Source organism: Excalfactoria chinensis, chromosome 18 (genome assembly GCF_039878825.1).
Source record: "Excalfactoria chinensis isolate bCotChi1 chromosome 18, bCotChi1.hap2, whole genome shotgun sequence".
NCBI lineage: Eukaryota > Metazoa > Chordata > Aves > Galliformes > Phasianidae > Excalfactoria > Excalfactoria chinensis.
The window spans coordinates 4224651-4250197 of NC_092842.1; the positions used below are offsets into that span (position 1 = coordinate 4224651).

The 25547-nt window shown below is 52.6% G+C and overlaps 2 protein-coding genes across 3 annotated transcripts in view; one reads left to right on the forward strand and one right to left on the reverse strand.

Annotated features, from left to right (window-relative positions):
• The window catches only part of CRAT (carnitine O-acetyltransferase), a 15291-nt gene extending 14570 nt beyond the window's left edge, over positions 1-721 (reverse strand). The window contains exon 1 of one of the 2 annotated variants that reach the window (XM_072353078.1): positions 561-721. In XM_072353078.1, the coding sequence (XP_072209179.1) occupies positions 561-721 (161 nt within the window). The remainder of the gene's footprint in view (positions 1-560) is intronic. The other variant, XM_072353079.1, reaches the window with a different exon arrangement.
• Positions 720-23650, forward strand: PTPA (protein phosphatase 2 phosphatase activator). The gene is made up of 10 exons (XM_072353087.1): positions 720-1033; positions 2416-2516; positions 3803-3889; positions 8376-8501; positions 9247-9364; positions 10848-10947; positions 11905-12029; positions 12521-12621; positions 17039-17146; positions 21243-23650. The coding sequence occupies exons 1-10, from the start codon at positions 1009-1011 to the stop codon at positions 21315-21317; spliced, it is 966 nt and encodes a 321-aa protein (XP_072209188.1). The 5' UTR covers positions 720-1008; the 3' UTR covers positions 21318-23650.
• Positions 23651-25547: the final 1897 nt, after the last annotated feature.

Sequence of the window (25547 nt, forward strand, 5' to 3'; positions counted from 1 at the left end):
GCACTGGTGGGGCTGCACTTGAGTGTTGTGCTCAGTTCTGCTGCCCCTCACTGCAAGGAAGACTCTGAGGCTCCAAAGCGTGTCCGGAGATGGGCAGCAGAGCTGTGCGGGTCTGAGCGCAGCGCCGTGGGAGCAGCTGAGGGTGCTGGGATGGTTCAGGGCAGAGAAGAGCTTCTGGGGAGACCTCATCGCTCCCTGCAGCCCCTGAAGGGAGCTGTGGTGAGGCGGGGTCGGCCTCTGCTAGCGGGAACAGCGGTAGGATGGGAGGTGTCGGCCCCACGGTGTGCTGGGCTCAGGTTGGGTACCGTGCTGCGCTGCACAGCTGCCCGGGAGCGGCGGGATGCGGGGCTGTCAGTGCTGGTTGGCCCTGCAGATCTAAACGCTCTTCTCCAAGCTCCAGGCGGGACGCAGAGCCCGAGGCCTGCGGGCTGCCATCCCCCCCCCGCACCCCCCACCCCGCACCCCGCCCGCGCCCCCCGCTCCCCTCACGCTGCGGACGAGGCCCGGCTGTTCTCTCACGCTCCCCGCGCTCCGCCCGGCCCCGCTCGGCTCGCACTCACCGCCGCCCTCGCCACGCAGCCCAGCATGGCTCCGCTCCCGGCCGCCGCCGCCGCCCGCCGCAAGGACACCGGCGACACCGGGCGCCACCGCCCCGCTCGGCCGACAGGGGGCGGGGCTGCCGCGCCGCCATCTTGGAGCGGGGCGAAGCCGGCTCCGCCATTTTGGGGAAGGGCAAAATGCCGCTGTCAGGAGAGCGAGTGTAGATGGAGCGGCGAGGCGGCTTTCCTATGGCCGGTTGTTTCTCTACGTGCTCGGCGAGACGCGTCGCTCGAACACGGTTATCCCACGTCCTTATGTAGGAAACGGCACAACGGCGGTCGGGAGGGGTCGGCGGCCAGACGAGACCGGGCGGCGCTTTACCCGGCTCAAAGATGGCCGCCGGCGGCATCGGCGTCCAAGGTGAAAGGTGAGAGGTGAGGGGTGAGAGCGGCGGCGGCCTCCGGGAAGATGGCAGAGAGCGAGCGGCGGGCAGGTGCGGGACGGGACGGGGCTGCGGAGCGCGGCGGGGGGACGGGGGGGGACGGGGCGGATGGGGCCTGACGCAGCGCTTCGTCTCTCGGCGGCGGGATCTCTGGTACCCGCGGTGCTGAGGGGAGCGGGGCGGACCGAGCCGCGCCTGGGGCCTGCAGCGCCGGGAGGGCCGGGTGGAGCGGGCCGGGCTGCTCGGACTGCGGGGATCCGCCGGGCTCTGAAGGACGCAACGCGGTGTCGGTCGGGGGTTGTTGGCTGGTTTATGAGGAGAGGAGCACGGCTTCACCTTCAGCCCCCGTGTGAGGTTCCTCACACCTGATCCTACCAACCTAAACTTATGGGCGGTTGGGACCCAGCGCCGTGACACCATCAGCAGGGAAAGAGCTGACAGACAGAGCTCAGAGCAGGCAGAAATCCATCCCCAGTGATTTCTCTATCTCCATCCATAGCAGGTTCTCTGTGTTTCCCAGCACTTTGGGCTCCCTTTTCCCTGCTGTGCCCATCACAGGGTAGGGCTGCCTTTGCTTTTGGGCGGTATCCTTCTGGAAATACAACCTGTAATGATATCTGGAGGAGTTCCTCTTGTGTGTGTGTGTGTCGTGGAGCTGCTGCTGAAGTGTTGCTCCTGGTGCTGAGCAGGCAGAGCCCTGTGGGTTTTCTGGGGTTCAAACGATGAACAGAGTGACCCTGATAGTATTCATGGGTTCACATTAACCCTTGGTTTCTTTAACAGTGGTCTGCTCTGCTGCCTCGTGCTGTTGGGTGGCCCTGTGTGGACTCGGTGATCCTCGTGGGTCCAGCTGGGATCCTGTGGTGAAAGTTGTGCTGTCAGAATTGACTGCAGACTGCCTCAGAATGATCTCAGTAGCGTTGATCTCTAAGGTGCTGCATGCCAGCATCCACAGCGCTTCTGGAATGGGGAGTGCTGCTCTGGGCTGCCATCTACTGAGTCGATCTTGTGTTGTCTCTGCAGGAATTGGCCTTCTTAGGGGAATGCAGCTCAGGTATAGCACCCCAAGAACAGGTGGTTTGTCAGGAAAGCTGAGTGCTTCAACATGACCCGAGGCTTGTTCACGCTAGAAACAGCTAAACTAGCTGGCTGATATCACTGCTGGCTCCTGTAGGCTTCTCTCTCTGAATGGGAAATTCATCTTCAGTAGAGACAGTGAACGTAATGCAACCTTTCTGAAGCCATCAAGTGTCCTCCAGGGAATGTTATTGAGGGGATGCTGCTTGGTGAGCAGGACTTGGTGAGGTTGAGGCTGGGATGGATTTGTTTGCCTTCAGTCTCCTGGGAAATTAATGTTGCTTTCTAAGAAAGGAAGGTTAGAAGATTGCTTCTACTCCACGGCCTCTGTTTTACCTCTTTCTTGCATCTCCCAGGCAAGTCAGAGGAGATGGCTCCTCCCCTCCAGCAGAGCTTCATGATCCCCAGAAAGGAGATAAACATGGTTTCTGACATGGGCAAGTGGAAGCGTTCTCAGGTATGTCTGTGGGTTCAGGGAAAACTGGTAAGTGCTTATTATGTTACAGTGGCAGCTGGGTCTGGACTGGTAACTGCCACGAGGTGTGAAGCAGGTTTGGGCAAGCCATGGGAAATTAATTGCTGTGTGTTGAAGCAGGAGCTGCTGTCTGATTGTCAGAAAATGACTTGGCAGCGAGGGGTGGAGTCTGGCAGCCAAATGCTCAGACAGAGGAGCCAGGAAGAGCCCAAAGGTTGAGGGGGACAAGAGGTGTGTAAGAATTATTACTGCTCCCTGCCGACATGCCAAGTGGTAACTATGTCACCCTACGTAACCTGAATGTGGTGATGTACCGGGTTTACCCAACGCTGTTTGAACTCAGCTTGAATTTGTCTGGCCCTTACGACATCAGGGTGGGTTGGTTCCTGGTGCCTTCCCACTGTGTGCTGTGCTGGGAAGGGCTCTAGAGCCAAAGCCTTCAATTTCCTGGGTAATTTTTGTTTATAGTGTCTGTGGGGCTGGTGGAACAGGCAGATTCTCTGTCCTCTGCCTTTAAGAGATAGCAGTGATGGCCTGAACTTGTTTCTCCTGTTCGTTCTGCTGTTTAGGAATGAACTCTTGCTTAATGTCTTACCAGAAGCTTAAACTGTTGCCAGCTCTCTAGTAAATTCAGGATTGCAGTTCCCCTTATTAATTCTTCTGGGATTGAGGACTTGCTCCTCTCTGGATTTCCGTGTGAGGGTCCCAAGGAGCAAGAGTTGGCAGTGTGCTAGTCTAACCATTCCACACACCTAGAGCTATCGAGCTGTTCTGTATATGATACTTCAGAATCAGCTCGTATAAAGAGCACAGCAGTGAGGAGTTTGGGCCATCTCCCACTTCATCATGTGTGTACACAGGAGAACAGAAGGAGAAAAGAAGAGATAATGACAGAGCTGGGAGGAGCAGTGCAGGGCGGGATGTCTGGACACCACAGAGATTCTGCAGAGCCAGGGAGTGTGAATTTGACCTGATAAGAGGCAGGGAGCTGAGAGAAGGATTTCAGGGGCGGCGTGAGCTTCCTTAGAATTCTTCACTCCATAGTATTTTCAGCAATGCAGAGTTGTTGGTGCGATCACCATCTGCCTTCAAGGTCTGCCAGAAATAGTAGTAACCTCACAGCAAGCCCCGTGCCCTGCCTGTCTCCATGAAAGCAGTGCTGTGTTCTGGGAAAGGTTCCCTTGGTGTGCTGGAGCATGATCATACTGCAGTGCTTATTCAAACTATGGGAACTCACTAACGCCTTGCTCTTTTGGATGTGTTTGCAGGCATATGCAGATTACATGGGCTTCATCCTCACCCTAAACGAAGGTGTGAAGGGCAGGAAACTGACCTGTGAATACAACGTTTCAGAGGTAGGAGGGGAGTTTAGATCTGCTTGTTTCTCCCTTTTTGCTGCTTTTATTTTTTTCTTATTTTAGCCTCTACAGTGAATATCTCCTAAGCGAGGGATGAGCCGACAACTTATCTGGGAGAATATAATTGGGCTGTGTTTGGGGGTGCAAATGTCAGCCTGATTTTACAGTCTGGCTTCAACCAGCCAGATATTCCCTCCTGGCAGCAGCCAAAGGCAGAGAAGTCTGTACTGCTCCTGTTTTTCCTACTGCCTTTCTGTGTGACCTCATCTAAGTGGTGCTGGGCCAGTTCTAGTGTCCATTCACCTTGCTGGGGCACGGCATAGTGTTTCAGAGCCAGTGGGGATGCCAAAGAGGAGGGCAGGCATCCTCCCTGCTGCAGCTGCCTTCCTCCAGCCATCTGTGTGGCTGTTCTGAGGTCGTTATGGGTGCTGCAGTGATCTGCAGAACATGTGCTGTCCGCTGGCTGTGCTTCCATGTTGCATGCTGAATTCTCCTCCCTTGTTCCGTGTTGGAATGAGGAGATTCTTTGGTATCTTTTTACTGTTTAAGCTTATCACAGCTATGCAGGACAGCTGAGAACAGCCTGGCTAGAGGATCTAGGTGGAATGGCAAACAGACAGGGCCTGTGTGTTTATAGATTCATTCTTGTGTGGGAAGGCAGCCTACAACGCTCTTTAACCTAGCCATTTATGTCTGGAACAGGCATGTAAAGTCCAGCCTTCCCTTCAAGGAGCCGATGTGTGAATGAGAAACTTTGCTTGTACTTCATGGGGGGGATCAGGGATAATGAATGCCTCTCTAACAGGCTTTGTGTCCACCCTTTGTCCCTTTAATTCGGTAGAATGTGCCGTCAAATGCCACTCTTGCTTTCCACTGTTTGTGTTTCACCTTTGAGTTTTGCCTTTGTCATAATCTTGCTCATTCATAGAGCAGTTCTAGGGAAACAAAGCATTAAAAATGAACAAAAGGAAGGAGCAAAAAAATCCCTCTTCTTCCACCCCCTGGGTCGGGCTGTGTCTGTGCAGCAGGTCCCTCTTGGAGTGAACTGATCCACCCACAGCCCCAGTACAGGCAATAAACAAGAGATGTGATCCTGGCTGCTGGGGATGTGGCAGGGAACACGTCCTATTCCCCTCGCGTGGGGGAGAGCAATAACCCGTGACTGGAGGCACAGGTGGAGCATCCCCTGGGTTGCCTTGTTGATGAGGATGCCTGTTCATGCGGGTTTGTTTGTAGATCAAACTGCTTATCTTTGCTTTTAAAGGCTCAGCCCCTTGTGGCCTCTGCTTGCATCTCTGCTCTGCTTTCTTCTCTTTTACCCGTACCTGCTGCTGATGTGCTTTTGTGCTGTCCCATCTTCCTCCCTGATCAAATGCTGGAGATGCCTTCCTTTGGCAATGACCTCCTGGAATTCTTTCTGCTGAATGCGTGTCCTCTCTGTGACTTACTGTATTGCTTTGCAAGCGTGGTCTGTTCTGCTTTGAAAGAGACAGCTTAATAGGTTCTGTAGTGGTGTGTGTCGGTAGAAAACTGTCTGCTGGAGCAAGAGCCTGGTCCTTTGGGGGCTGAGCCCCTTCTGAGATTGGCTGAGCTTGCTCCTTTCCTGCTGAGAAATCCAGAGTTTAGCTGGAGACATCTGATGAGCAGCAGTAGCTGGGTGGCTGCACAGAGCTGTGGCGTTGTATCTAGCAGGGGCTGTGTGACATCAGCAGGCTGTGACCTGCCTTCTCCTGCAGGGAGTAATTCTCATGCAGGGATCTGGGCTGCAGAGGGTTTCAGAGCTGACTTTGCTCAGAGCAGCAGTGCAGCAAGGGAGAGGTTGGCTGTGTGAGAGGCAGACCTTCCCTTTAAGCAGCCCACTGCCCAGCAGTACTGGAGGAAGCCAGCTGGCCTCATGGCTTGCTCTGTTCTATGAAGGGAAGCAGCAAATGCCCCAGTTTCAGCAGCTCCCCGCTCTGGTAGGCTGTGAGTTGCCCCCAGGATCAGGCTTGCTCCCTGCGGGTAGCCATGGCTGCTCTGATGCCTTTGCAGCACCTCCTCCTGCCCCTGCTTGGAGTGATGCTGACAGGTCTCTGTTCTGCACGAGGCTCTGCAGCTCTCCTTTGGGGCCGGCGGCCGACTCAGGGTCAAGGCGATGCGAAATCAGCACAACAGGAAGAGCAAAGAGAGCAAGGGGGGGGGTGCGGTGGCTGTCCTTGCTTTGATCACTGGAAAGGTAAAGCAAAAATAGAGCTTAAAAACCCAGCCAGGCAAAACAGGGCTGCAGTGGTGCTGATGGTTGTGTTCCCGTAAGCCCTACTGCTCCCCTCCCTCCCCCTGCTGGGGTCAGCTCTGGCTGCACAAGTTTCCTCTGCAGGACAATGGGAGCTGCTGCTTTTAATAACCCCTTTTCAAAGGGCCCTGAGCCCAAACCGAGCCGCATCTCTTTAATTATTTATTGGCACGGCTGAGCCGGCAGCTGGGTCCTGCTCACCCGCCTTCGGAGGGGCTGCGCTTTTTAATCCTTTTAAAGCAAGTGAGTGGGGAAGGGGAGGTTGGACTCTGTGCTCCCTGAGGCCCGCGGGCAGATCTGGGGAGGGGGAAGGAACCCGTCCTCAGCAACCATTTATCCAGGCAGCTCCAAGTGTTCTCTGAGAGGGGGTTTGAGATACGGGAGCTGCTCGTAATGAGCTGCTGGTGCCGGCGGATAAATCACCAGCATGATTTAATTATTTAATGCAACCCAGTGCTGAGGATGCTGTTGCTTAATTGGAGGTGAATGCAGTCGCCAGGAAGGGCTGGAGCTGAGTCCAAACCCGACCCATTGCAGTGGGGAGGTGCTGAGTTTCTGCAGCATTTTGGGATGCAATTTCTTGCATCCAGCAAAGAGGGCTGTGATGCTTTGGTCTGTCCCTTGGCACGCTTGTGCTTTTGTCCTCTGCGTTCCTGGTGTGCTCAGGTGAAGTGTTGCCCTCCCTCTCAGCCCCTGGCCTCGCTCATCAGCCAAGTGCTGAAGTCCTGTGAAATAAGTGGATCCTTGTCCTTCCTGATCTCTGTCCCCAGTCTCTGATCCCACCATGTCCTCAGCTCCAAGGAGTGCTGCCAGAGGGGGGGGATTGTGCTGTTGAGAGGCTGTTTCTCCTGGGATCAGAGGGGACGGGGATTGCTGACCAGCTTGGCGGTGCCTATCTCTCTTCCCCACCCCCTTCAAGTGGCACTTCAAGGGCTGGAAACTTGCTGGTCTCGGCTCTTTCTTCATCCTCCCGGCAGGCAGTGGGAAGAATTGAACCACAGCCCAGGAGACCAGCCGGCTTCACACGGTCGATGCCTCCAGCAAAGTCAAACCAGCCGCCGCTTCTGCTGTCCTCTTTGTCCCTTGAAGGAGGAATCTCCTCTTGAGACAGAGGAGCCTACACTGCCCAGGGCCTGACCAGCTGCTGTGGCATCTGATGGCTCTCTGGCTGCTTGTATTTGGTCAAGGAGAATCCCAGACCCTCTGGCAGGCTCTATGGGTTGTCAGCAGAGCCTCCTAATAAAACTGCTTGAAGCTTCTTAAATCGTGGCCTGTGGTGCTTGAGACACCATGCTGTGTTGCCTGTGGTTCTCTGGATCTTGCTTCTTTTCCTTTTTGGCTGCTGGTGTGCCTTCTCCACTCACTCTCTCCTAAGTCCTGCACATTTTCCTCGCTTATTCCTTCCAGCACTGGATGCAAGAAATCAGCTCTTTTCCCTTGCTGTTGTCTTTGTCTCTTATTAGCATTGTTTCCTTAGAACCCAGAGCTTCTCATCCTTGCTCTGATGAGACTGCTGGTGGACAAGGCAGGCTGTCTCATCCTTGGGATGGACTGCATTTTGCCTATGCATTTTTGCAAGGTATAGCGTGCACTGGGTGGTGCAAATTTGGTGCATTGTGGTTACTGTAAGAATGCTGAATTGAGATTTGGTTCTGTTGTGCTGGATGCTGTACAAATACAAACACCCTCTCTTCACATCTTGGCTCCTGGGATGCTCCAGGACAGGATTGGAGGCCTTGAGAAGGGAAGTTCACCTACAAGATCTTGCAGCCAGTGACTGGTGAGACTGTATGATGCGTGCTGTGTGGGGCACGCAGGACCCTAAAGATGCAGAGACTGAGTTTTGTTGGAGATCCCTGAATCATGTGGCACTTCCCTGCTACTCAGTCCTGCATGTCCTACAGCTAGGAGCTTGCTTTAGCTCTTCTCCCTGAGGTTTTGGAGCATGGTTCTGTTGCAGCTGATGAAAGGCTGCGTGGGTGACTGGAGAGACTGCCTCAGGCTGGGCTTTGTACTGGGCTGATCTGAGGGAAGGAGGATTGCCTGGCCCTTCTGCATTTTGGGGAGAGTTGGCACATCCCATTCCTGCTTACCACCCTTGGGAAGGGCAGTGTGGGCTTCAGCAATTCCAAGCCAGGGCAGAGATGTGGGAGCCTGGGGGATCGCTCTGTTTTGTGTCACTGTGACCCCTCGTTTTCCTTCTTTCTGTAGCCAATTGAAAAGCTGGTGGCTCTTCTGAACACCCTTGACAGATGGATCGATGAAACCCCACCAGTGGATCAACCTTCTCGCTTTGGGAACAAAGCCTTCAGGACTTGGTACGCCAAACTAGACCAGGTGAGCTTGTCTTCCATGTACAATGTTAAGTGCAGCTCCTATGGAAGGGCAGCATGTTCAGCAGGGATAACAGGATGATTCCATCATTGTGTGGCAGGTGAGCAGTCTATAAAGGAGCTGTGCAGATCAGCTGGGAAGGATCCTTCTCTTGATATATATCACTTTTTCCTGATTTGTTGCTGTCTTCACCCCTTACAAGACCATATGGTCCATGTAAATGCTCTTTGATTGGTTTCCAAGTCCTGAATCAGCCTTTGGGGTCCTTCAAGACTAAGGAAGACCTTTGCTTTGTAACTGTTAGCAAGCAGATTACAGAGAAGATCAGAGGAAGGTTGTGAAACTGCTTGATGTTGTTCAGCTCAGAGTACGTGCCTGCACCAAGCTCTGAATGTGGCACGGTGTCCAAGCAGGAATGTCCTTTTGCAGGTGGTCTGCTCCTCTGTTAATGCTTTGGTCCTGTGGGTGAGCCAGTGGGTAACTGAGCTGATGCATCTTTCTTTTTTTTCCCCTCTGTAGGACATGTGTGACCTGGATAAGTGTTAGGATGAGCTCTCCCAGAATGATTCCATTTCTCTGCTTCTAGAACAGGCAAATTCTTTCCTCTGTCATGCCAGCTCTTACATATGTAGAAGCACACCATGCACCATTGTAGCTTCCCCCTCTGCATCAGTGTATGAGCATTGTCTTGCCCTTGGGGACTGTGACAGATGTGCACTCACTTGGGGGAGTCTTTTGTGTCTTCCAGGAAGCAGAAAACTTGGTGGCAGCAGTGATCCCTAAACATTTGGCTGATGCTGCACCAGAAGTGGCCGTGTACCTGAAAGAGTCTGTGGGGAACTCTACCCGCATTGATTATGGCACAGGTACCTGAGCACACGCAGTGGCTGAGACCGGTCTCCTTTGAGTAGTGACCCTTTGGAGCCTGGTGCTGTATTTAAATATGTTTAATGGCTTTTCTTTGTGTCAGTTTGGTACAAACACTTTCTTCCTTACCCCAACGTTCACTGTGGGTTGTGACACCCTTTATGTGTCTCATCCAAGGAAACGTGAATTGAGCTTTGCAAGCCATTCTGGGATGAACTATAGGAGTAGCTTTATTGCATATAGCAATATTGCACAGCTGATCCACAACAGGCAACTTAGAGAAATAAAATGTAATTCCTTGGAAGTAGACTGGGGAGCAAGGTCATAGACAGCAGGAAGGGTCTCAGGGTCTGGTGCTCTTTGGAGCTGCTGCTGCTGCTTAGGGGAGGGCTTTAAAATCTGAACACTGAATTATTTTGTACCTGTGAAGATTCTGAATTGCAGACTGGAGTAACCACACTGGCTTCAGTTAGACCTAAATGCGGTCTTTCATTTGAAACCATGTGGTTACCGCATGTTCTGCTCCTCTGTATGGAGGACGGGCGTGCTAACCAGAGGGCAGGAGAGCAGGACACTGTGGGTACAAGGAAAGATGACTTCAGATTTGGGCAGGGAGAGGAAGAGGAGGAGGACTTGGGTAAAGGATGAAGAGCTGGAAGTTGAGCAGTGCTTGCTAGGAAAGCTGCTGCTCACTGGCACCAGGGGGAGATGTTGCCTTTGGAAAGGGACCCACAGGCATGGGTTTTGTCAGCTCAGGGAAGGAATTTTCAGCCTTTGCTCCCCTCCTGTGTGTCCCAAGCAAGTGTCCCGTGTTCTAGCTGAGAGTGACTGGAACGTGTACTTTGTTCCTACGTTGGAAGCTGCGCATCTTTACTATATGGAGCTGTTGATCTTTTCCTTGTTCTGTGGTTCCTTCCACAAAAAGATACAGCTCTGATTTTGCTGCTTGTTTCTTTTCCCCACTGTTAGCTGGAGGACCAAGCTGCAGAGGGTCAGCCAGAGATCCCAGTACCTTCTGGGACAGTCTGTTCCTGCCAGCATCATGGGATCCGCATCCTTCCGACACGGATATTTTTAAGTGGGAGGAAATCTGTTTACTTGCAGATGTGAGGTTCTTTCATATCCTCTGAGCAGACAACTCTGCAGTGTTCCACATCCCCTGCTGTGCTGAGCTCCTGGGAAGGCCCTGCCTTGCTCCTAGCACCTCCACTTGGAGCTGTGTTTCCTCAAGAACTTGGAGGGAAAAGTTAATAATCACCTTATGAATATCTGGAAGGTGTGCTTTGGGTTGGTGCTGCGTGGGGATGGGACATTGTCAGCTTCTGTCATAATAGGATAAGGCAGCACATTAGGGACAGCTGGCCGGGGCTTTTTCTGTGGGAATGTGGCTGCTTTGATATTTTGAAGAGCTGTTGTGTTCGCTGTAAGTTTGTTTTCAGGACCAGAAACACCCATGTCACATGTCATTTCTTTTCATTCTAGGACATGAAGCTGCGTTTGCAGCATTTCTCTGCTGTCTCTGCAAAATTGGTGTTCTCAGAGTGGATGACCAGATGGCCATTGTCTTTAAAGTATTTAACAGGTGAGATACCAGCAGGAGAAGGGCTGGAAACATTGGGCCACTCGAGGGCAGATCCCGGACATGGAGCCTTCCAGCTGTCTGAGATGTGTGAGACACTCCCACCTGTTCTGTACATTGTACTCCTCCTGTAGGTTGATCTGATTGTGGCCTTTTCCTTCCACTCATCCACATCCATCTGGAAGTGAGAAACTATAAGGAGATCCTCTGCCTGGGATTTGAGCTGCGTGAAACAAGGGCCTTCTCTGCATAGCTAGAGAACATGAGTGCTGAAGGACTTGTTAGCCTACACAAGAAGGGCAGAGTGAGAAAAGTGAAGACATTTAGGAAGCAGATGTGCTTTTTAATAGAGCATCCTCTATTAGAGGCTGTGTGCCTTTTCTGGAGTGTTATTGATATTGAAGGGTATTTGGATGAAGTTCTGTAATTTGCGATGGATGGGAATATCTGGTCAGGTGTTACATCTCTTCAGGCATTAAAAAACATGATTTGTGAAGCTGGCAGGCCTCTACTGCTCCTCAAGATGTGTTTCCAGCCCAGGAGGTAGAGTTGGTAGTGGTAAAACCACCAGACTGGGCATGTGGAGTCCAAAGATCTAATGCAAGTTGCATCGCTGGCATGAAAATGATCTCCTTCAATGGTACTTTAATTTTCTACCTGGTTACAAAAGTTTGGAAAACTTGCTTGGAGAGAGGTTCACTGATTGCAACTTAATCAAAATGGGCCTTGACCTGGGAGCTCATTGTTTTACTTCTGTTAACTTGGGCCATTTGCTCTGTCCCAAGACCAGTTTTTGCTTATTCAGCTGTTAAACCTGATCTGGGTTCAGAAGTGAGTGTGGGGCCCTCCAAGAGTGGATGGTCTGTTTGGATCTCCCGTGTGAAGGGAGAGAGATCTGGATCTTGTGTCTGGAGTCCAGAAGGCAGCCTTGTCTGAACTCTTTCCTCTCTTTTGTCTCAGGTACCTAGAAGTGATGCGAAAACTTCAGAAGACCTACAGGATGGAACCTGCTGGCAGCCAGGGCGTCTGGGGCTTGGATGACTTCCAGTTTCTACCTTTCATATGGGGCAGTTCCCAGCTGATAGGTACTAATAAAAATCTACTCGTGTCCCAGCCTGCCCTCTGCCCTGTCTGTCTAGGTTGCAAAGATAATGGAGCTTGAGACTGACTTTTAAATTCAAATGTGTCAGATTTGTGTGTAATACAGCAGCAGGGTTTGCTTGAGGCTTGCATTTTTTTTCTCAGGTTTCCCAATAAAGCTAGTTGCTTAGTCCAGGAGGTGGAAAGCTTCCACGTACAGTACATCTGTCTTCGTTGCAATGGCTGCAAGCTTTTTGAGAGGAGAGTCCTGGTTTTGGCACTAGAGTACATGTTTTCTGCCCTGGGGAGTTTACCAGTTTCACTGTTAAGGTGCTGGAGATGAGGTGGAAGGCAGCAGCTCTGTGCTGATTTCTGAAAAGTTCTGGTGAAAGAGGGATGGGACAAATCCCGACTGAATTTGGTCTCAGACAGGGATGTCATGCAGGTTACTTTCTATTGTCTTTGGTTACTTTCTGTTGTCTTCTACTCTTTTCAGACCATCCAAATCTGGAGCCTCGACACTTTGTTGATGAGAAGGTGGTAAATGAAAACCATAAGGACTTCATGTTCCTGGAGTGCATCCTCTTCATTACAGAGGTGAGGTTTTTCCCACAGGGATGTTCTGCTCATACTTGGTAGTTAGCTCTCGCTCTGGTTTTCTCTTCCTCCTTTGTTTGCTGTAATGGAGCTGTGCAGAAGAACCACTATTGCATCTGAGGTGCTCTCCTTGAATGAGTTGAAACTGGAATATTGAGGGGAAAGTGTGCTAAGGGAAGATGGGCTGTGGATTACTGGTGAAGGGAGCTGTAACAAGAGCAAACAAATGGCCTTCTGGATCAGTCGGTAGGAACTTGGGTGGAGGAGGCTGGTGCTAGCAAGCATACTAGAAAGATGAAGTGGGAGCTGCAGAACAGCTTGGCTTCCCTCCAGTCCTTGGGTGCTGCTTGGGCCTCCCTTTGCTTAGGTCAGACTCATACCTCTGTGCAGTTTGATCTTCACCAGATCTGAGCAGATTCTCCATTTAATGCATGAACAGTCTGGAGGAGGGACAGTGCTGAGGTTAGCCCAGCTGTTACCAGGGGCACTATCAGCAGTACTTTTCTGCTCGAGTTCTGTAGGGCCCATGGGCAGGGATTGCTGATACTCAGTGTGTTGCCAACCATCAGCACGAAGGAGTTGATGGTTTCCCTCAGCTGTTCATGCTTTTACTGTCCACCTTGCTGCATGGTCTGGGCAGGGGCAGTGAGAACCACATGCTCTGTTGTGGTGGTGTATTTCCTGTCTGTGGCAAGGAGGGGTTGATGGGATTAATTTTGAAGGACAGACTGTGGTTCTGCCCCTTTGTTCTGTTTGCTTTTCCCTCTCCTTGCTTCTCTCATTTAGTAATTAGATGAGAAGGGAGGTTACGGAGCGTGAAGCCAGCCTTTCATGTAGGAAATGTTCTTAGGAGCCTTTGGCCCAAACCCCAGGAGGTGCAGCATCAAGTCGTGCTGAATCCAGCAGGGTTTGTTGGTGCTCAGTGCCTCGCAGGATTTAACCTTCATTGTGGAGTTAAATCGTGCTGTGGATGGTGGAGAGACTGAGCTGAGGACAGGAAATCCGTTCCTGCTTCATCCTCATGGGAAGTGGGAGCAAAGATGCATTTTGTTTTCTTCATCTGTGCTATCCAGACGGAGCACTAGCCTGTTAAAATGCAAGTGCGCAGTTCTCTATGTGTGCACCACACAGCTTCAGCTCCCTCCACTTTTGCCTACAGAAAGGTGCCTCTTCTGTAGGCATTTCCAATAAGTGATTTCTTTTTCGCAAGCTTACTCAGAATCATGGAGTTTTTCTATCGAGTTCCTCAGTGCCACCTTGTGGCAGGGAAGCCTCCTCTCTGGTGTGAGCCACTGAGAGATTGCCACAACCTGAGTTAGCAAACGTGTAATATTTGCAAGCCATTTTTGTGCAAGCACTGATCCTCTTTTGTTTTGGTTTTTCCTTTCTTTTTTTCCTTTTTTTTTGGTAAAGATTTTGCTTTTTAAAATAGGATTTTTTTTCCCTTTCAAATGCCCAGAAAGTTTGTTCCTGCCGCTAGGGGGGGCTGGGGCAGCCCTGAGTGCTGCTTCCTCTCCAGAATCAACAACAAAACAAAAATAGAAGGGGGGGAAAAAAGGTACGGAGGGATTAATGATTTTAATCAATGAATGACACGATTTCCTTCGGAGCTGTTCATCTGGAAACTGCTCTCCCATAAAGGTACAGAGCAAATAACAAACACTACAGCAGTTCCTATAGTGGCTCTGGTAGGTTTTACCGACCTGAGAACAGGTTTTGTTCCAGCAAGCTGTGACCAGGCTGCGTTGTTTCCTTTCAACCAACAAAATATTCTCTTGAGCAGATACTTTTTTTTCTCAGCCCCTGGGTGACGTTTCAGGATGTGAATGTACGCTGTGGTGGTGTTTGCCACGTGTATATTTAAACCTCAGGCTCTTAAAGTAACAGGGAGATGATGTCCAGTTTGAACCCACTCCGCCCTGCAGTGCCACCCCGCTGCACATGGATATGGCAGCAAGCCTTATGCAAGCTGGCCTGTTGTTGGCTAACCTGAGGGGTGTTTTTAATGCTTAGTCCTTGAACAGGAGGCTTATGGAGGTGGCTGGAGCTTGAGCTGTCCCTGCTGTCACCTTGTTCTGCTAAGGCAGGCTGCTGGGAGATGCCCAAGGGTGTGAGGTTGGTTTGGGACCATCCCAGCGTGTGATGGAGCCACCAGTGCTGCAGCCGTGGTAGGATCCTGCCTGCTCCTGTGCTCTAAATGTGAGGAAGGATTCTGGGGACTGCAAAAAAAGATGCTGCCCTTGCACAGCATGGGACAAAACCCAGAGCAGAGGCTGCCAGCTCTTGACCCTGCTGAAACCAAAGGCTGCTGGAGGCATTGCCTCCCCTGGGCACCTTCCTGCAGGAGACGTGCGGAGGTGCGAGGCGGCCAGGGCCGTGTTGCTTTAAGAGCCCAGGGCAGGCAGCAAGAATTTCATCTTCAATCTGGCTTCTAAATTTGGAGGTTTGGGAAGGGAGGGCTCGGGTTTCGGCTGGAAGGGAAGGAGCTGACAGGAAAGCACAGCTTCAGCCGTCCCCCTCCCCCAGTTACTGACAGAGGAACCATTTACAAAAGGCTGATTCTCTTGGGAACTGAGAGGCAGGAACGCAGCGTCTGTGAGTAATTTCCTGCTCAATATGGCTGCTCTGACTCACTCCGTTCCCCTGGGGTCACTGCGGGACTGCAGCATGCTCGCTGCTGCTCTCGCTCCCCCCCAGCTTGCTCTGTTTCTCTCCCTCTTCTCCCTTTGTGGGTGGAATGAGCTCATTTTCTCCCTCATCCCCTTTCTCCCCTCCGCCTCAGTTTGAAACAATAGCCATGCCTCCCCTTGCTGGGCATACAGGGTCCGGTGGGCCATGGTTGCAGCAGGGTTGGATTGTGGGGCCAGCTGGCTGAGCTGGCTGCCCCCAATAGTCCGCTGCAGCTCAGGAATGGGGAGAAAAGCAAAGCACGCATGTGAGGGCTGCTGCAAGCTGTACCCATACGAAGGATGGCAATGCTGGAGGAAGGTTTGGCATCAAAATTCATGTCAGCAAATCAACCTCACCGGGGGAAGCTCTGTGCCCACTGAGCTGCCCAGCACACAGGGCTCAGCCACGCGCGTGCTCCCTGCTCCCCTGCCACGTGCAGCCTGTAGTGTGGTGCCCGCCGGTGCCAAATCCTCCTGCCTGATGGCATGCTGTCTCTGTCAAGTGATGTTGTGCTTTGTCTATCTGCACGTTTCATCTTGTATCTGCAAGGGAAACATGCACGGCGGAGGGAAGCAGGGATGGCTCGGTGGCTCATCACTCATTTCCCTGCTCATGAGAGCCATAGAGGGGAATGGGGACAGGTCTGTGCAAAACAGCTGCAGCCCGAGGTCAGCCTGTTTGAAGCACGTTGTTCTCCAGGTAATGTTTTTTTTCCCCTCCTCTTTTTTTTACTGCCAGCTGATGCCATGCAGACCTTGCAGAAGGGCAGCAGCAGTTTCACAAAGCGAATCGAGCAGCCTCGCTTCCTTTTAGAGCGCTGTGTTTGGAGGCTGTTTTCCCACCCTCATGCCAGGCATGTGTGTGCATGGAGGGAAGAGTTGGTTGTTGGAGCCGAAAGCAAGAGTCCAAGAGATTCCTCTCTCCCCGTGCTCCTTTCGAGCTTGAGCTTCGGCCTTGTGGTTTCTGATGTCATGGGAACTTTGCTCGCTCAGAGAGGCTGTGTTGTATTTCTTCCTCTCCCTCAGGGTCTGTTTTTGTTCATGGAGAAGAGGAGAGAGAGCTACCAAGGGAATCTGCGTGCAACCATCCCTGATTGCAGCTTCCCCCTTGCCCTCCCTCCTCCACACCCCTCTTCCTGGGAGGAGGAATACCAGAGTGCTTAAACAAAAAAGAAACACCCTGAGGTGTGTGCTGCAAGCAAGCAAGCTGCAGCTCTGGAGCCTGTTTGGAGTGGGGCTTCAGTGGGTCCCTTCCTCTCCCAGGTGTGGGCATGGGGCTGCTGCTGACCTGCACTGCCCTCTGCATGCAGGGAAGGCAGCAGTGGTTGTCTGTGCTGCTTGTTGATTATCTGAATGGGGAATGAGTCATTTTCTTGGAAAGCCCAGCAGTGCTGAACAGGGAGGTTTCTGGGTAGAATAGGAACAGCATTAAGCCAAGCTCTACTTGGAGGGAGAATAGGACTTACATGGGGTTCTGTAACGAAGCCATTAACAGGGAGGTGTGCATGGGAAGGTTTGCTTAGAGAAGTGGAGCAGGAAAAGGCTTAATTTCGTCAGGGAGGTGGGGAGATGGAGCACCATGGCTTCATGTGCTGTGGCTGCAGCAGGAGGGAGGGACAGCACGGTGGGGTGGCTGGTGTGTGGCTCACAGGGCTGGTGGGAATGTTAGCTTGGTGAGTGTGAGTCACTGCTGGTGCACAGCTCCTGCATGGCCCTGCTCCTCAGCCCTGCTCTCCGGTCTCTTTCAGATGAAGACAGGCCCCTTTGCTGAGCATTCCAACCAGCTCTGGAACATCAGTGCCGTACCCTCCTGGTCTAAGGTCAACCAGGGCCTCATCCGTATGTATAAGGCAGAGGTGAGTGCCATGGGTGAGCAGATGGAGGCTGGCTCATGCTTTCCTAGTGGTCACACAGGTCCTTGTGTCTGCTTCACTGTGGATCAACTCTTTGCTGCCTGCACCTCGTGCCTGTTGGTGCAGGGCTCTATCACAGCCAGCTGTGCTCCTTGCTGTGTGGCTCAGAAGAAGGTGCTGCAGACCAGAAGAAGGCTTCTGCCTGCACAGTGTTTGCCCCCAAACCAGTCCCAAAACAGCCCTTCTTCCAGACTCGCCTTTTGCCATTTGTTGTCTTTCCATAGTACAAGTCTCAGGTCCCCAAGTTGGGACCAATACAGTGACACACTCATCCTTCTGATTCCCACACTGCTGTTTTCCCAGCTGCAGGACACCCAGTTTAAACCCCCGTTCCACATTTCAGGAGCACCAAAGCAGGTTGAATGCCCTCTACCCATCTCTGCTGGCCGTGAGTCCTGTCCACATAGTGCACCAGACCAGTGAAGCTGTGCACAGCCTCCAGCAGGGCTTGGTGGTTCTCCATGGGGTCTGCAGCTTTCCTGGCACACCTTAACCCAGAGAACTGGGCAGTTTGGGCCATCTCTTATCTCCTTCCTGCTCGAGTTAACCCTAAGCTTGGGGAAGCAGGACAGGAACTGCCACATCTGGGCCTTCTGTGGGAACTGGCTGAGAGGCAGCATCTCTTGCTGGGAAGGCCAGCACTGTGCTGGCCCTGCCGGAGCAACAGATTCCACAGCTGCCCACTGTGGGAGGTGCATCAGTCCTTGGGTAGGGCTTGAAGGAGTTATTCCTGCACCCTGTGGTCTTTGCTCAAGCCAACCATGCTCCTGTTTGTTGCTGGGATGTGGGGCAAAAGCTGGGCGGGCAGCTGTAGCGCACAAAGGGGTTAACTGTGCCGAACTTGGCTCACTCCCTCCCCCAGCCCTTCCTCTGCTTCACATCCTGTGTTTAGGTTCCAGGCCACATACCTCTCTAATCTGCGAGGTGTCACTCCCAGGCCCGCTGGCTCCTTCCGCCCCCAGCTCAGCTTTCCTCCCAGCTTCCAGGAGAGCAGGGCTGGGGGTCGACCCCCAAGGGGTGTCTCTGTGCTGCCCCTCTGGATCTGCCCCGGCTCAGAGCTCCATCACGGAAGCACTGCCTTCCAAGGAACCCTGAACTGGAGGCTCAGGTGTGAGAGAAAAGGGCTTCAGGGGAGCCCCCAGTCCTGAGAGCACCACTGAAGGGCTGTTGCCTTCTCCACAGCACTGCCTTTGATCTTCCCTCTCCTTTGGGTATTCCCCAGGCACCCCATGGTGTCCTGTGCTGTTTGTGTGCCCCCACCAGTACCCAGCGTGCCTTGTTACTGCTTGGTTGGTTCCTTCTGGAGCTTGGAAGGGATGTGCCCACAGTGCATGGGCTCATTCACTGGTGTTTTGGGGTCACTGCGTGCTGGCAGTTTTACCTGGCCTTCTGTGGACAATACAACTCTGGGAATCCATCAGGGCATGGGACAGGCCATGACTTTTTCTAGGTCTTTTTTGTGTTAATTAGCAGATGATATTCCCTGTGGAAATGCTGAACCTGATGCTGGTGGGTTTCTAGAAACACCTGGAGATGTGACTGTGTTGGGGGGATAATGCAGAAGCTGCAGAGAAGAGTAACAGAGCACAGATTTAGGCTGAGGTGTGGAAGACATTGAGTGAACTGAGCTGATTTGTGACTTCAAATTTAGCTTCTTGCTCCAAGAACATTTGTAGATCTTAAGTGTACGGTCCTCACGCAGCAGTGTTTTCCCTTGGCACTGCACAGTGCCTACATTCACTTGGATGGAGAAACTTACTGGTGAGTTCCTACTGATTCCTGGTATCTGTTTAGGGGAGCCTCCCACCCCACTGCTGGCTCAGCCAGTTCTTGCCCAGCTGGTGAAGAAGGGTGAGCGTGGACATCACCTTAGAATCATAGAATTAGTGTCTGCTGGCTGTCCCCAGCTGCACTGCCCTCACCTTTGCTGTCGTTCTCTAATTAGGTACTGCCAACATTAGCAGAAGATAAGTGAGCCAACAGCCCCATGTAGTGTTGCAGAAGCTGTTTGCCTCGAGCTCGATGAAGACCTGTGACAGTGCTTGGGGTGGGAAGAGGGAAGGTTTAGGTTTATAATGTTTTTTTGTCCAGCTGGTTAATGTGAGAGCAAGATTTCCTCCTCACCCACTTCTTCCTACTGCATCTTCCCCCTCAGATCACACGCTATAATTAGATCAGATGAAATCCAGGATGGAGTCTTCAACCAGCAGTGTGGCTGCTTGTGCTCAGTGCTGACTGCTTTCGTGCAGAGGCAGCAAGGCAAAAGTCTCGGTTGCTTGGAGCAGACCAGCAAAAATCAGATGCTCCCTCACAACCCACTCTTGCTTGGCAGAATTGCAGCAGTTCCCAGGTCTGCTTTGTTTAAAATGCACCATGAATGCTTTGGCTCTTCTCTGTCCCCTCTATGGGATGGCTCGATGACTTCAAACAACCAACACAAAGCTCAAGCACATCCATGTGCTCTTGCCTGGATCCGTGCACTTTAGGATGCTTGTTACAGGCTCTGTGGACAGAGTACATTCAAGGCGATGGATCTTCTGCTCCATGTATTTATGAAATCTCAGATGTGTCTATTTATAATATAAATATAATAGGTGCAGAAGTGCTAGCTTGGAAGTGCAAGGGCTTTTCTTATTCTCTCCTTCAAAGGCAAGTGAAGAAGTCGACAGAATAGAGTGTGGTTAAAGCAGCAGCCTTGATGTTTTTCCCCTGAGCCTGCTTTTGAGTCTCCTGACCTTTCCTTCTCCACTGCAGTCAGATGGGAAATACTTTCCATTGTAACTAATCTAGTCCCAGTTCCATCTTTAAAGGTTGGATGTGATGCGAGAATCTACTCCCCAGTTGAGTCTCAAGCCAGGACTTCGGCACAGTTGGGATGACAGGAAGAAGAGAATGAGCTCGTCCCCTCTGCCCAGCTAACACTGGCTGCATCACTTTCACCCGCAGGTGACACAGGAGTGTCCTGTTTCCTGGAGCCTTTAATAACCCAGAGAAATTGTCTTAGTCCTGATAGAGCGAGAAGTTTCTCTGCTCATCTCTTCTTGTGCTGCTGGTGTGTTAAATGGGGAGGATCTGAGGAGGTCTGCAGCCTTTCTGGTCAGCACAGCCCCAGGTAGCGTGGCTGATATTAGTGTAGATGCAGCTATTGAGTTGATGCACGCATGCTGCTGAGGTTTGTTTGGATGTGAATCCATTCCATGCTCTGCGTGAGTTTGGGGCAGTCTGAATCTGTAATGACTCAAAGAATAAAGCTCGGAGCTGCTCTGACAGGCAAGTTTTGGTAACCTTGGATGTGGTCAATGACCGCAGTCACTGCTCTTCCTGCTCTGGCAGGGAGGTGAACAGAAGGGATGTTCCTTTTCCAGCACTGAGCCCATCTTAGCTGGAGAAAGCGGCTCTGAGCTGAGCTGCCTTGCTGGGGGTGTGTGAGATTGATCTGTGATCCTTGCTCCTATCATTACTCTCTGATGGGAGTGGAGATTCCAGGAGTGAAGGCTCTTTGGGTGTAGGATCGCATCTTAAACTGTGGCAGCAAAATTGCTAGTGCTCGTTTATTGAAGGCTTGAGAATAATCTGCAGTGCAGTGTGGGCAGTGCCTTGTGGCTGCAGGATGGTGCTCATAGCTGGAGCGTGGGCACTGTCCTGGAGAGGAGAAGAGCTTTTTCCCTGGGGGTTTCTGCAGTTCTCTAAGGGTTTGTAGGGTGAAGCTCTTCAAAGGGATCAGTTAGAGCGATGAGAAGGTGGTGAGAGAGAAAGCTGCTGACATAAACACGCCTCTTCTGCTCATGCTCCCAGCCTGAATTTCATCAAGCAAAAGGAGTCTGGCTAAAAGGAAGGGGATGGGGATATGAGGTATTACTGAAGAGCCTGCTGGCAATGTGGGGTGAGGGATGTGGGACCGATCCCCACACAAGCACACAGCTGAGCTGGCAGCCCTGAGCTCATTGCCTCTCACAGCCGGGGTCGGGCGCAGCTCTGGCTGCCTGCGGGCAGTGGGGACATCCGCTGAACTCACCCCTCTTTGTTTCCCCTCCTGCAGTGCTTGGAGAAGTTCCCTGTGATCCAGCACTTTAAGTTCGGCAGCCTGCTCCCCATCCAGCCTGTGACGTCCTAAGGAGGCCACGGGAGGAGCCGAAGCAGCGGAGGTGCAGCGTGGCAGCACTCTTCCTCCTCCCCTCACTCCCTTCTCATCACCTCACCCGTTCCACAGCCCATCCATTCCTGCACATCCTCATCGGCAACCGCAGACCCGAAGCACTCGGCCTTGCACAGGAGATGGGAACTGAGCAGCTCCTCCTGCAAGTCCCTGCCACGAGGATGTCTCACAAGTGACTGAGAGGCTGCGCTCACTGCTCCGCTGCCGTGTGCGGATCTGGGTGTGTGAAGGGGGTTCAGCAGGGGCTGCCTGGCAGCAAAACCCTCTGCTTTCCTTCCCAGGAGGAAGGGGGTGTGGAGGGGAGGAAGGCACGTGTGTATGCGCTGGGCACTGCTAACAGCAATTTCCCTTTTGGAATGTCATTGAAGTTTCCTGTTGCTGTTTGGTTTGGAAACCATTGCAGTGGGTGAGGTGTGAACCTGCACATGTCTGTAGGCAGGGCACCTTTGCTTTCGGGGGGGGGGTTCTTATATGGGAAAAGGGAACTGCAGGGAGCCTGGGGTACCGCCTCTCCCTTATCCTGAATAAGGAAAGCCACCTCCCTCCTTCCACCATCTTTTCTGCAAGGTTCCCTGGGTCTTCCTTTCACAACACCACCCCTCGTGTGAAGCGAGAAGGCTGTGAGGTCTGAGCTGGTTTTAGAGATGAGAGCCCTCGCTCTGTGGGAATGGCTGTGCAAGGACTGCTCAGGCTCCCTGCCCTCTGTAGTTCATGGGCACAAAGCATCACACGTTCACACACACATGCCTTGCTGCTTAGGGATCGCCTGGGTCCAACCTGCCCTCTCTGCTCTCCTCTGTGCTTTGCTGCCTGGGGCCTGAGCTGGCCTCAATGGGACGAGGTGGCCATGGTTGCTACTGCTTGGTCATAAATTATGACGACAGCCTCATGGCAATGGATTTCCCCATACAGCAGCATGATCCCTGGTTCTTTTAGAGAAGCATCTCCGGAGCAAAGGCAGCATGGGGGTAAGCATGCAGCTTAACATGCACTGTGCTGGAAACAAAAAGCATAAATAGCCCAGGACAGCAGGTTTAAACTGGAGAAAGCTCTCTTCCCTCTATCCTTTCCTGCTGGTGCTGTTGTGCATCCCAGCCAGCAGGACCGCACTTCCAGTGCCAGCAGCAGCTTGGAGGTGGGGGAATGAATGGAACCATGGTCCCAGTCAGCACCAGCATCACTCAGAGGGCAGAAATACCTGGAGCTTTGTGTCCTTGTGTCTTGGCTGAGGTGGCCTATAAACCTGGGGAGGGGAGATCTTAGGGTTCCCAGGCTGGGTATGGCAGGGGGTTAGCTATGGCAGGGGGTTAGCTATGGCTGGGGCTGGAGGCAGCTGTGTCCCTTCTCTGGTTGCTTGCCTTTTGCTGGTGCACTGCTAAATAAGAGGCAGCAAAGAGCAGGTGGCTGCAGAGCTAAAGCAGAGCTTTCTGCCACCGTCCTGAGCTGGGTGGGACAGGGCATGGATCTGAGCTGCTTCAGCCAACTATAGATGTGCGTTTTAAATAATGAAACACTCGAGTCTTGTTCTGATGTTAATGAGATGTGTTTGTCATCTTGGCTTTACAAGTGGGAATAGGGCTGCAGCCCTGTGCTTGCCGGGAGCCCATTGCTGGTGGAGCAGGGTGGGAGCCAGCACCTGGAGCAGACCTCAGGCTTCTCCTCCTGCATCCCCTCTCCTTGCCGTGTGGCTTCTGGCAAGTGTCACCACGCTGTAACTTGGCTGCATGGCATCTGCCTGGTGAGGGCTGAGCTAAAGCCTGTGGCTTCCCAAACCTACCCAAGGGCTGGGGACGCAGCTCTCCCAGTACTAACTATGGAAATGGGGCTTCCATGTAAAAGGATGGGTGGAAATGACATCCACACCCTACGTACCGGGAGGGACACCCAGAATGTGAAATGCAGCACCAAAAAAGGGGTGGGGAGATGCTTCCTTCCCCTGCAGCTGCTCTGCAAGGATGGTGGCCCCAGGTTGGGACCCACCGAGGAGGTGGGAAGAGGCTCACGGGGTAGCTCTTGCTTGCCTGTATCTGTGCTTCTGTCCTGCTGGGGCTTTCTGGACTTGGAGCAGCTCATTCTCATCATACACCGTGTGAGATGTATCTCTGTAGTCTGGCATTCGGCTGCTTGCCTTCCTCTGGCTCCCAGCAATGAGCACAAGGGCTCTCAGGGCTCAGCTCCCCTCCCACAGCTCCGCCATCAGCAGCACCCAGGGCCGGAGCAGCTCTCCTCCCTCCCACCCCCCCCCCCCCCCAGCATTGTGGTTTTAATTAAAGTCTCTGTGTTTTGCACCAGTGCCTGTGTTGGTTTCTCCTGCGTGGGGTTTGTTCCCTCTCTGTGGCATTGGGAGGATGCTTTGTGAAGCCACTCACCTGGTTGTTGGTCGCATGCTTGCACCAAAGCTGACTGGCTGTTGACCTGCATGAAGCAAGCACATCCAGGCTGCCTGTGGACCCCTGTTAGCCTCTTTCTTTCTGTGTTACGCTGTGTTTGATGGCTTTATTTAACAACCACTGTGTTCCATCTGCCCCTCCCTCCCGGCCGGGGTTTGGCACCTGGGTGATGTGCCACTAAATTCCTCTTGAAGATCAGAGACTCTCATGACCAAAGGCTGTTTGAGCCACGTTTCTGAGGCTGAGAACTGGAACCCTTTTACCTTCAGATGTTTTTCCTGTCCTGCCGTAGGTGCTGACTCAGCACTTCCAGCATCACTTTAACTCAGCAGCTTTGTTGGACGTCTGTAGCAAATGATACCTGGAACTCCTCGGGAGAGGTGGGAGCTGCCATAGCTCTGCTGAGGTTTCTTATCTTCTGGCTGTGTGAGTGTGCACGGATGGGAGTGGGGAACGTCATCTGGGGTCGAACACCTTTGCATTCATTTCGGATGGTGAGCACAGCAGACGGAGCTCATTGAGCCCCATTGAGCAAGCTGGGATTTTCAATGCACTTCTCAGAGCTGGGCCGTGTTGGGCTACGGTGCCTGGGCTCAAGGGCTGCTCTTTGCTGCTGCTTTGTGTTCTGCAGGTCACCAGCAGCCTTCCCCGCCTCCGTCTTTGCAGCCCCCTTTTAGAAATGCTCCTGACAGCCAGTAATAAATGAAGTACGAGTTGAGAGAAGCGGCCTCACGTGTTGGTGGTAGGAATAAAAACCAGAGCTGTGTTGTGGCATCGCTGCTGTATTCACTTCTCATCCAAACCCGAGCCGACGTGTTGGTTGGAGCCTTCTGCAATGGAACGGGTCATGGGTGTCTCGTTGTTGCTTCCAGAAGGACTTTCCTGGCCCTGATGTAGAATCTAACAGGGCTTCTGGCAGCCGTTCCGTGCTCCAATAGCCGAGAGATGTTTGTCCTAATTAACATGGCTTCACCTTCAGCACTGAGCACCTTTCTCATTGACTTGTGGGTGTCCTGGGGACTGATCTTGTGCAAACGGTGCCAAACTGTGAACTGGAGTGAGCCCACCTGGCTCCAGCAATATGGGCTCCAGCGAGGGCTGAGCCCTGAGGGGCATCATTGGATTGGGCAGCCAGGAGAGGCCTTTGGGACTGTGGAGGGGTTCCCCTGGTTGCTATAAAAAGCCTGAGCTTGGGAATGGCAGCACTGAGCGCTCCCTGCGGGTGTATGTGCAGTTGTGGCTGAAACTGGAGCCAGTCATTCCCCGTGGTCCCACTTGCAATGGTACCAATAAAGGCCACCCAAACCCCTCACCAGAATTCGGGCTCCTTGTTGCTCAGTGCATTGGATCTGGGTCCCAATGTGGGTGGGTTACGGCTGCGCCCTGGGATCCGCTGAGCATCCAGAACAAAAGGAGCACACAGCGTGCTGCAGCCAGAAGAGCAAACCAGCCCAACATTCCTGAGCATCAATATGTCCTATCAGGGCTACAGAGCACCGTGGTGGCTATAAAGAAACACCAACTTGATCTGAAGATACCGGAGCGTGTTCCTTATTGGACACCCCATTGGATATGGGGAGGAGCTGATTGCTGGAAGCGGCCGTTCCTCAACGCCTCGGCCTTTCCCTGCATTCAGACCTTTAGGAACACGACTCCAGCATTACATCTCCCCTTCGATAAACCTCCCTTGCAGGAAGGAATCAAACTTACAAAGAGGCCGTTTCAGAGCTGATCAGCTCCCTGTTCGATGGCCTGCAATATGCTCCGCTGGCAGCAGAGTTTAGTCTTCTCCAAATTA